Source organism: Saccostrea echinata, unplaced genomic scaffold (assembly GCF_033153115.1).
Source record: "Saccostrea echinata isolate AGI-Se365-2 ecotype Australia unplaced genomic scaffold, CSIRO_AGI_Sech_v1 ptg000032l, whole genome shotgun sequence".
Taxonomy (NCBI): Eukaryota; Metazoa; Mollusca; class Bivalvia; order Ostreida; family Ostreidae; genus Saccostrea; species Saccostrea echinata.
Window position 1 is genome coordinate 5,008,369 of NW_026889781.1, and position 12,153 is coordinate 5,020,521.

At 33.6% G+C, this 12,153-nt stretch overlaps 1 protein-coding gene across 1 annotated transcript; it reads right to left on the reverse strand.

Annotated features, from left to right (window-relative positions):
• Window positions 1-1,213: 1,213 nt before the first annotated feature.
• Window positions 1,214-11,841, reverse strand: LOC133197869 (SAC3 domain-containing protein 1-like). Its single transcript, XM_061334054.1, has 8 exons — window positions 11,763-11,841; window positions 8,332-8,385; window positions 6,926-7,054; window positions 6,661-6,822; window positions 6,138-6,341; window positions 5,028-5,180; window positions 2,269-2,458; window positions 1,214-1,729 (listed from the first exon to the last, which is right to left on the reverse strand). Exons 1-8 carry the CDS (start codon window positions 11,828-11,830, stop codon window positions 1,214-1,216), a joined length of 1,476 nt encoding a protein of 491 aa, XP_061190038.1. The 5' UTR covers window positions 11,831-11,841.
• Window positions 11,842-12,153: the final 312 nt, after the last annotated feature.

Below are 12,153 nucleotides of genomic sequence, written 5' to 3' on the forward strand. Positions count from 1 at the left end.
CACAATATGTCAATTCAAGCAAAATTCTAGCATTTTTTTTTTTAACTGTATTTATCTTTGAAAATGGCAAATTAAATAGAGCAAACATGCATAAAAATTTTGACACATGGTTCATGAACATGCACTGTACAAAGAATTACACTAATAATATGCAACAGAACATCTTGCTTTCTATTCATCAACTTACAATATTAAGCTCAATCATGACATTTATTGTTCCATTCTTCCTTTAATATCCTAATGCTAATCTCTCTTTTTTTTTTAAACTAGCAAAATAGAAATCACAGGCACCATTTTCACATGCATGTACTAGTATGATAAGATTGGTCAAGAGTGTTTAACAACAAACTGTATATTTAAATTAAATAAATATCATAATTTTAAATTTATTATGTTTAATATTTTGATAACCTGTTTTGCTTTATTACATTCTAGTACATGCATTACACATGTACATGTAATTAACTCGCATGTACTTTGTATAACTGACAATATCATGAACAAATATTTCAATCTGAGAATACCTCTACATATAAAACAGTTACTAAAAAAAAATAATGATTTCATGGATATAAAATAGCACTAACTTCTAAGGAATGAAAAGATGTAAATCATATCCATTTCTAAGCCAGCTTATTTCAGTTTTGAAGCTTACATCCCTCGTCATCATATGGATGATAAAATCTTTTATTTGTAAACACTTCAAAACTGTCAAAACTATATGTAGTTTTTGAAATTTCTCTCAATTTGAAAAGAAAATACTGCTATAAAATCAGTATTTCACCCAACTTTTTATCATGAGCCTGAAATATCCCCAAGATTTGCATGCAACTCCAGCTCTTAGATATTTATGGTCATGAAATGGTAAAGGACTTAAAATAGGTTTGTACATTATCTAAATCTTGAATATTATTCGTTATGAACAATACAATAAAAAAATATGGAATAAAAATGATTGTGTATAATAATTGATTTACGGACTTTCATTCAAATCATTAAACAAGTCTACAGAGTCCACAATTTTATTACAAAAACAACTTAATTTTGAACCTCTGCTTCAAATTCAATAAAAGAAATTAGAAATGCAAGTTTTACATAATGCATATGCAGCTTTAGCATTTATTTTGTAAAACAATTATAAAAGAAATAATTGTAATATAAAACTTCAAAAAGAAAAATAAATCAGATGAAAATAGAGAAAAGAATTTTCGTCTCAAGTGACTTTCATATCTTCCTCGGTGAAGAGCTCATCTCCCCAGCACTCTCCAGTAAAATTCATTTCTTGTTCCTTAAAAAATTGAGTCCTGTCTGAATTCCTCTCACCAGAAAAATTCTGTTTCTTTTTATCCTTTGTAAAATCTTTATGATCATAGTTAAGATTACAGTTCACATCTTTAATATCACAATTTGTTTCAACTTCTTTTGTACATGGCTTATGATTTATTGGTTCAGAGTTCCATTTTTGACCTTGATTCTTTCCTACAGGTTGACATTTTGACCTTGCACAATTATCTTCCTTTGAACTCTGACCTCTTCCTCTTCCTCTGCCCCTTGCACTTCTTGGTTTGTAATTATGTCCATCACTTGTCTGGTTTTGAGACAGGTCAGCATTGCCTAAACTTTGTTTTAATGAATTTAGATCAAATGACTTCTCCTTTCCAAGTAGTAAAGTTCCAAGAGATTGCTGGCAAAGAAGAGAATCAATACCCGAAATGTGAACTGATTGGACCTGTAAAAGAAAAATAAAAGAAATTTTGCAGTTTTATGTCATCTGTTGCAGTTTTATGTAAGCTGAATGCTCAGAACAACCTAAATATATAAAGTAGTTCTGTTAAGCCAACTTTAAAATAATGTTTGTTTGCCCTCTCGCAACTCAGGATGAAAAAATTAGGTAGGTGAAAAAAAGATTTTCCAACAAAAATTTCAAGATCAATGCTGCATTTTTAAAATCTATTGTTCTAAATGCATAAAAAAATAATTGCTTCCTGGAGATTAAAAAGTTCTGAGTCGGGCAATTTTTAGAAAGTCGGTCAGGAGAGGGCAACCAAACATTTTTTTTAAAAATGGCCTTATTAAAATCTTCATTCAATTTTGGTACACATTTATCTGCACTTCAATGGCATATTACTGTACATGTATTTGAATCTTTTACAAAGTATAAGGTGAGAAAGGGACATGATGGTGAACTTTTCCTTTGAACTACTTCTTCTTTGTGCATGCATGCATTTGTAAGTGTATGTATGTGTGTGCATGCATTTTTTTTTTTACCTTTTCAGGCTCCCTGTATGATGATTTAAGAAAAATAATGGATTCCTCTCCTTTCACCTGGAGACCACACATCTCACAGAATGTTACACAGAGAGACAAACTGTCAAACCACAAAAGATCTGCTAAGTGCTGTACTGGGTATCTCAAAGCTTTAGAACTGTATCCATGACTCATGATTTTAAGAGCTCTTCTGAAATAGGAGGAAGAAAGAAGCAAAATGAAAAAACACAATAGAATATCAGTAGAAAAAAAAAACAAAAAATACATGTAATGATGATGTCAATTCTATAAACTAAAAATTAAAAATTGATGAAATTTGATTGTCAAAGACAGGTATTTTTATTTTATCTACAATATAATCACATTACAGTACATTGGGGGAGCACAAAATTTTCTAATATTTGAAATAACTTAACCCATATTCTTTGAATCCAGAAAATAATCAAGAGTATACTATTAGTATAAATGCTGACATTTTTTTTTCTTTTTTGTTCACAAATTTGAGACTTCTAACATGTCTAAAACAACAATTCTACAGTCACATGTTCATGTCATTTAAAAACTTCAAAATGCAATTTTTGAAAGTCAAATAGCACATTCAACATAAACACAATTGTTGACCATCTGATAATTACTGAATTAACATTGAACTTTTTATATAAAGTTAATATTCTTGTTTTCCCTCTAATTTTAGGGCACATTTTTTTTTAATTATACATTGGAGGTCGATCCTGATTTATATTTTAATTTTTAAACAGCATATTACTGTTATTGATTTTATGTTATACAGTGTGATATTATGAGTTTAAAGCAAGTTAAACATGCATTTTATTTAAAACTTACAAGTAACTAAACTTTTTGTTTATTTAATAGAGATGTGTTCTTTTTGGGCATATAATATAACTGACTTAATGTAATAATGTAAAAGCAAAAGTTTGTGAAAACATGTGATAGCACATCTTCCATGTCCAGTGTTAATTGCAACAAAGCGACTTGATCAAGTAATATTCTGTGGCCAGATTACAGAATAAAATTACTGTTAATTATGAGTTTATAGTTGGGACCAAAACAGCTGTAAGGAATACAGAATAGACAATATCCAGATTAACACATAATTTTTTTATACCATTTTTGCAAAAGAAGTGCATGGGACTAAAATTTAAGACTGAAATGAACAAAAATTCCAGGGTACTCAAAATCTGGAGTAGACAAATTATACTGTACTGTGGAATCATTTTTATATGTGGGGGTCAATGTGGGCAAGCAAAACTTGTTAGTGGGGACTGAATTTCGTGGGTAACTCGTTTATACAGTAGATTCAATGAATTAATATGTTTATAAAATAAACGTTTTTAGAGATGTAATTTCTTGGGTGAGGGTGACCCAAGGGAAATCCAGGAACATTGGTCCCCCATGAACAATGATGATTCCACAATATATGATCTTTGAGTGACTTCTACATTTTACTTTTCCAGTAAAAATGTTGACATTATTCATGTAACAATGGCTTCATGATAATAAATGTTCTGCCATTCTGATGTCAGTGAAATTCTTTTTCTTCCTGCTTTGGTATTTACAGGTAGATGTAAACAGACTTAGAAAAACAAGATGTGTTTGTGAAACACTGATGCCCCCGTATGGCAGCTTATGGCGAAGGCTAAAGTTTCTCAAATGCAAGTCAAAATCCGGGCCAAAAGATAAAAAAATGTTGGTACCAAAAGATACCTGTGAAATTTGAAAGCCCTAGCTCCAACCATTCAAAAGTTATGCAAAGGTTAAAGTTTTTTAAAAGTAAGTAAAACGTCAAGGTCAAGGTCAAAGTTGTTGGTATCCGAAGGAAGGTCTTGTCACAATGATTACATATGTGAAATATGAAAGCCCTAGCACCAACCATTCAAAAGTTATGGCCAAGGTTAAAGTTTCTCGAATGTAGGTCAAACTCCTATGTCAAGGTCAAAGGGTCAAAGTGGTTGGTATCCAAAGGAAGGCCTTGTCACAAAAATTACATATGTGAAGTATGAAAGCCCTAGCATCAAACATTCAAAAGTTATGGCCAAGGTAAAACTTTTTCGAAAGTAGGTCAAACTCCTAGGTCAAGGTCAAAGGGTCAAAGTGGTTGGTATCCAAAGGAAGGACTTGTCACAAGGATTACATATGTGAAGAATGAAAGCCTTAGTACCAACCGTTCAAAAGTTAAGGCCAAGGTTCAAGTTTTTCAAAAGTAGGTAGAACTTCTAGGTCAAGGTCAAAGGGTCAAAGGGTCAAATTGGTTGGTATCCAGAGGAAGTTCTTGTCACAAGGAATACACATGTGAAGTTTGAAATCCCAAGCACCAATTGTTCAAAAGTTATGGCAAAGGTTAAAGTTTTTCAAAAGTAGGTCAAACTCCAAGGTCAAGGTCAAAAGGTTAAAGTTGTTGGTATCCAAAGAAAAGTCTTGTCACAAAGAATATACATGTGAAGTTTGAAACACCAAGCACCAACTGTTCAAAAGTTATGGCCAAGGTTAAAGTCTCATAAAATTTTGCAAAACTGGGTCAAACTCCAAGGTCAAGGTAAAAAGGTCAAATATGATGGTACCCATGAAAGGTTTTGTCACAAAGAATATACATGTGAAATATGAAAGTCATAGCTCCAACCAATCAAAAGTTTTGGGCAAGGTTAAATTTTTGCGGACAAACAAACAGCTAGACAGATGGACGGACAGGGCAAAAACTATATACCCCGAATCTTCTATATGGGGGCATAAAAAAGGCTTACCTTTGTAACTGTGTCAGATTTCTATGGAAGGCACATAGCACCAAAGGATGCCTTGTAAAGCATGGAGACTTGAGACTTTTTAAAACGTTATTGTAGTTTCCCAAATAGTAAGCTACACTTAGCATGTAAGATCCTTCCATCAACTTATGTTCTCTGGAGAAAAAAGCAAAAAAATAAATTCAAAATTATTGTTCCAAAGATAAAGAAACACACTAGAAAAATATTTCAATGATATAAATTATTGCAAGAAACTTTATAAACCAAAATCTTTTCAAAAATATAATTTTTCACAACAATGCTAATGTAGCATAATAAGGCCAAAAAAAAATTAATCAATAGTTTCTCAGGCACCACCGCATCAGGTCAAACACAGCCGCATTGATCAATTTTATTGACATACTGAAAAGGGAAATAACTCATTTTTTTATTTTTCCAAGTTGTAAAAGAAAATTGAGTTATTCCCCTTTTTATAAATTCTAATAGATAGACGTTTTTATTAGATAAACAATACATTTCTTGTTAATACAGTATTTTATGAATTAACTTTGGAATAACATTATTTAAAGTTGAATACATATTATAATTAATGAGAGAACAAAAAAAGTAAGAATCAGTTGATATCATCATTTTGTTGAATGACTGACATGAAAAAAAAAGGTATATAACACCTGCTTCAAAAAAAAAAAAAAAAAAAAAAAAAAAAAAAGAACCTGTCTGTTTCATTGAATTTTGAAATTTTTGGCCTGAGAAACTTTTAATTAATTTTGTATGGCCTAATGGCCTTTAATTAAAAACAATCACTTTGCCATTCAACTCTTTTCTCTTAAAATTTGTGTATGTGTAGACAGTAGTTCATGGGACTCATAAGCAAGTCAAAAAATACCTCACTAGCTAGTTCATCATAACAGGGATTGTGCATTTCTTTGTATTGTGTAGGTGTGTGTGTAATATACACAGAAAGAGGGGAACTAAGGAGAATCTTTCCATAAACCTTATTACTTTAAGAAGTTAAAGATACTGTTTCTTTGAGAATTGAGACTGATCAATAGATCAATTGAGATTGCGAGGGCAGTTATTTTTTTTTTTATTTGTATTTTTAAAAAAAGTTACCTTAAATCTTTGGGCAGATCATAATAATGTTGTAAAGCTTCTGCCTGACCTAGATTGAAAATGAGATAGAGGCTCTCAAACTCAGCCCTGTTTTCAAGATAACAATGACAAGTGGTGTACAGAGAGAGGAGCTGTTTCAGGCATTCCTGTGTATGCTGGTCGTTTATTTTGGGGTCAAAATGGTCAATCTTCTCTTCACATAGTCTAGACAAAAAAGATTAAAAGATCAAATAATAACATTTACCATCCATTTCAAATTTGCCAATTTTTTTTTTTTTTTTTTTTTTTGCACTCATTATCTTTTTTCTATACAATTATTTTTTGAGGCATGAAAATTACAAAACAAAAATGACAAAGATAAACATCTTGCTTATAGGGTAACAATGATGATTGTTTTGCATGTCAGTTGACAATGGTTTTCACTTTGGGTGTCGAATTCAACTGTTACTCCCAAAACATGCACTTTTTTTTTTAGTGCTGAATCACCTGCAGTTACATATACAATATACATTGCATTGAATACCTATATCCAGAATAGATGTAGAACCTCACAATGTATTCTAAGAGTGTGATAGCCTCGAAGCCCCCTATCTGCTGAATTGTCATATCCTGCCTCACGGCCCTCAGTCTGTCAAATATAAAGTCATACACCTCATTCCAAGGCCTTCCTTCAACTAAAGAGATCCTGTGAAAAAAAAACGATAAAAAATTAGCTGTTGACTCACTTACAGATGTGTACAAAAGGAACCTATTTCACAAGGAATTATACAAGAATGATTAAACCTTACCTGCCTAATAAATATTCTACAGTAGTGAGTAACACTGGGCCAGGTCTGAGGTCCTGGGTTGGAATCTCATGCCTGCCTGCTGCAGACCTACTGTATTCCTTGACCATCATGTTTGGGTCATCAATCAGCCTTAATTGTGAAAACAAACGACTGTACAAATTGTAATCATGCATATAAGTAAAATTTGTTTTAATGCATGTACATATGTATTTTACTTTTGCATACAAAAGAGTATTAATAGATTTGTAAAAGTTGCCCCCCCCCCCCCAAATTCATGCCATAAAAACTTCTTCAAACTTGAAAACTCCCTGAGACCCCCAAACTTTCATCCATGGTATTGGCAGAGATTGTTTATGAGATCTACTTGTAGAATCCTATTCCATATGATCCATTAAGTTAAAAATGGGAACACTGAATCAAAATGAGTCTGGCACTACAGTGAAAATACAATTGTTAGCATTCATCACATACTAATACATGTACCACATAGTACATGTACATCTACATGTGCATTGTCCATGTTGTCTGTGCAGGATATGAAGACCAAATTAAGAAAATTTTTATTTATAAGCAGTGTTTGAAATAACCGTGCGCCCAACCGCCCGAGACGCACAAATTTTGCAGCATGCGAACAAATTTGCATGTACTGAGGCCCGGATGGACGTGTTAAAATTTTTGATAATTAAAATTCATATATTTGATAAATCTTTTTCATATCAAGTAATAGTATCGTTAGCAAAGTGTAACAAGCCAATAGGAAGAATTCATCAGTCTATAGATTCTGGTTTGAAGTTATGGTGACCTGGTTCCAGTCACATTATCGTTAAAAACAAATTTATAAAAGACAATTTTTTTCTTGGGCAAGTAGATCTTTGGCAGGGCTGACAACTTTCACTAGCAGTCAGCCCTGCATGTCTGACTAATTTTACAGTGAGTTTCTAACACTGTTTTAAGTGACTTTGCTCATCTTCAGAACAGATTGAAGTTACTGTCAGAGACAATACTTTTTATAATCAATAGCTAACCATGTGAACCTCAATGGGCTTCTTTCATGAAGAATAGGTATTCAATGCAGAAGTTCATTAAGAATGAACAAATATTTTATGCATCCTGCAGCTAAAGTTTTAATTGACCTGTCACTTCTAGTTTATTAATCATGCACAGTAAATATTTCCCAAACTTGTCTTCAGTACTATTTTATCTTTTTGTGTGACGCAAAGACTGGTGTTTTTTTAAATATCTAATTTAATACTTCCTTATTCTTATTTGCAACATATTGTGTTTTCTTTTTAATTTTGGACAAACATGTAATAATTGTCCATCCAAATATGATTGAAAACATGCCAGAAACTTCAAACCAGGACCATTTTATACATAAATATACCTAGCAAATAAAATATACTAACCTTCCCGACTTGAAGACCTTTTCCAGTGGATGTACAAGTTCTTCTCTTATTCTCCTTAAAAGATTAAATTCTTCATTATAACTTGAACATCAGTAAATCTCTGTAAGAAGACCAGACCATTAGACTAATAAAATCATCAGATTTAGCATCCTCACAACATCAGGGGTCCTGAGTCAACACTCTGCTGCTGGACCCCTGACAAATTTCATTCAATATTCTACAGGCTTGCTTCTCTTATTGAGGAGCACCATTTTCATCAGGTGATATAAAACGTAAACAGAAAAGTGAGCAATTGACACCTCAATGCATGTGTTAAAGATTATTTGTTAACAAAAGGGTTAATGTGATTGGCTGAGGGATAAGAAAAACAAAGAAGCTTTGTATTTTCCCCAAAAGACATTGCTGCAGTCAGCCCGTTGAATATCAAATGAAATTTGTCAGGGGTCCAACTGCAAACTCAGGACCCCTGACATTGTGAGGATGCAGATTTAACTATGTAGGATGGCCCGAAGGGGGAGATGATGTTCCCTTTCCATTGTTGAAATAGTCACACACTTGCAAATATTTCTAATTTTACAATGTTTTATATAAAAAGCATTTTGGTAATAACCGCATTTAAATAGCAAAAGATAAATGAAGCTATATAATTAATTCAAGGTGCATAAATCTAGTGATTCTACCAGACCTTCTCACATTTACATTTAGAAATCCAATTTTTGATACGGATCAGGGCTCCAATTGGTGACTCATTTAGTTGCCATGGCACCCTAAAATTTTGATTGGCGCCTAAAATTTCTCCACAAGTCGCCAAATTGGCGACCATTTTAAGTTGACTAATTGGCGATCGTCAAATTCCAGACCTAAAATCATTTTCAACAATTTTTTTTATGAAGAGGCGAAAATAAAATTTTAAAGTTGAGAAAATCATTTTTTAGCAATGAACATATCTTGTGTTTTCTTTGTCACCTTGTTTGTTTTTTCAGCGCACATGCGAATGAAAATTTTGCATCACATCAGCGCACACAGAGCTCAGGTAGACCAGATAAGACATTAGCTGCCCAGTTAATTTTTGATTCCAGAAAATCGACAATTGTGAAACACAGTATATTGGATGGGTGAAGTGGTCAATTGTTCTCCAATTAAATTCTCACTCATTAGAGATACCTTAGACATTAATTGTATGGACAAGCATAAAATGTAAATTGTATAAACAATTCTTGATATTATTAATATGCCTGGCAACCAAAAATTTGCATTGGTGACTAAATATTTTTTATTAGGAGTCAGCTGGCACCTAAATTTTAGAGGTCACTTAGAGACCTGCGTATAGTAAAAATAAATCAGAAACAGGCATAAGTCCTCACAGTGAGCTTCACAAGCACAGCTGGCTATGTTTGCAAAGCTCACTGTTAGGACTAAATATGTCTGTTTCTCATTTATTTTTACTGTATTGATAGTGAGCTCAGCTAGTATTGCAAAAAGTGCCGCTCATCACTGTGAGCTCTTAACATCACTGGGGGTTAAAGGGTTAAAGCAACGTCTGGGTGAAAAGAAAATTCAGACTGTGCACATTGATACAAACTATTTTTTTCCACAGTAAAGTCAGTACCCATATTTGCTCCATAATATCATGAATATTGCATATGGCACCAATGGCTAACAAAAATAAACTAACCTTGATTCAATGGATATTGTAGATAGATGCATGGTAGATTTATATAACATTCTTTTTTTTTTAAATTAAACATTTCAGTCTTTTTTATTGCAATATATGCAACCAGGTCCAGTACAATCAGTGCATTTAGCTACGTAGCTAAAATTACCTATGTAGCTTTATTTACCTACCTCGGGTAGCTTTATTTAGCTATTTCAACATGTTCAAGGTAACTTTTCACAATTTTGCTTTTTATATTAAAAAGACAAAAATCCATGTAAATGTCTACTAATATTTATTTTAGGTATTATTTAAAAAGCAATCCAAAGCAGAGATAGTTTTAACATTGCTGCATTTGAACACTTTAAGGAAAAGATTATTTCCATTGTTTGAGTAACCGTACACCAAATTGTGTGTGATGAGGCGTGGATAAGTATGATTACTTCACATTGTGCTCCATCCTCGCAAGCCAGGGGTCCTGAGTCAACACGTTGCCATTGGACCCCTGGCATATTTCATTCAATAATCGTGGGCTTGCTTCTCTCATTGAGAAGCACCAATCAAATTAAAGCTTTCATAAATATAGTTAGATATGGATTCAGTTGACACCTCAAATGCACGTGTTACAAGTTGTTTATCAAAGAATGGCTTAATGTGATTGGTTGAGAGATAAGAAAAACAATCAAGATTTGTAATTTTTCCGAAAGACGTCGCTACAGTCAGCCCACAAATATTGAATGAAATATGCCAGGGGTCCAACGACAACGTGTTGACTCAGGACCCCTGGCTTGCGAGGATGATTGTGCTCAGGTTAACCAAAACTGGTTTTCTTTGTTATTTCACTAAAGAAGTAACTGATCAAAAGTTAACTTTTGTATATAGCCCCAAAACTTTTAGAACTTTGATTGTGTGGCGGTCAGTCGGGTTCGAACGCCGGTGGCCAGATAGCTCAGTTGGTATAGCACCTGACTGGAGATTCAGGGGGCCCGGGTTCGAATCCCGCTCTGGTCCGCTGCATTTTTCTCCTCTCCCGTTACATTTGGTGCTGTGCCATGCCCTGAAAGTGACAGGTGAAAGACCTGCCAGGGAAGAGCCTGGGTTTGTGTCTTCGGGGCCCGAAGACCTTTAAGGAGGGAGGAGTGTGGCGGTCAGACGGGTTCGATCCCCGGTGGCCAGATAGCTTAGTTGGTAGAGCACCTGACTGGAGATTCAGGGGGCCCGGGTTCGAATCCCGGTCTGGTCCACTGCATTTTTCTCCTCTCCCGTTACAATTGCAATTGCGCAGAAAAAGACACATCTCTAAGAGTAATTTTTACATGAATTGTTTTCAGATGAGTTCAAAGTTGAAAATTATCACTACATCAAAGTATAATTTTCTGCACTTTCTGGGAAAAATGCTAATTTAAGAAATAAGTTTGATTTAGTAGCTAAATAAAGCTACTTCAGGTAGGTAAATAAAGCTATGTAGGTAATTCAAGCTACGTAGCTAAATCTAGTGATTGTACCAGACCTGGCAACTAACATACGGCGTCATGTAACATCGCAGTTTAGACTTTCCGAATGTCTCTTGCAGTTTGATCATGAAGAGGCGGATCTAAGTTAAAAGTGAATAGGAAGGCTATCCAACAATATACACAACTGCGCTTGCTCCAACGGTCGAACCGTCAACATATCAAAATTGCCACAGACATATTAGCTGCATATAACGCCCTGACGATTTAGTAAAAAAAGTAAATTTACAAAAACATATACTAAACTCTCCTTTACTTGTTCTTACAATTTAATCTCGTCGGCGGGACACATTTGAGAACATTCTCCGATAAATGGTAGTGACTTTTCCATCATAACATGGTGTATTCAGTGTCATTTACCTTCTTCTTTGAAAGCTGTAAGTTCAACCTCAGAAGAAACGCTTAAGTGATTATGACAAAATGTTTATAAAATGTAAACCGATATCTAGATATTTCCGAAAATGTGAAAGGAAAATAGAACATTACTATATTTTATTGCTATGGTAATCAAATAACCTGAATTTTTTCATAAAGAAAATACCAGCCCGAAAGCTACATGTATCTCAGGTTTTGGGAGGGAGGGAGACACAACCTACATGTAGCAGATTTTCTTTGAAAAAAAAAAACTTTCGATAAAAAAAGCAAATGAATTAAAGT

Coding starts and splice junctions, on each gene's coding strand:
- LOC133197869 (XM_061334054.1), bottom strand. CDS start 11,830: ATGATGGAAAAGTCACTACCATTTATCGGAGAATGTTCTCAAATGTGT. Junction 8,386..11,762: donor CCCGCCGACGAGATTAAATT/GTAAGAACAAGT, acceptor TAATCTTTTAAG/GAGAATAAGAGAAGAACTTG. Junction 6,342..6,660: donor TACATCTATTCTGGATATAG/GTATTCAATGCA, acceptor TTTTTTGTCTAG/ACTATGTGAAGAGAAGATTG.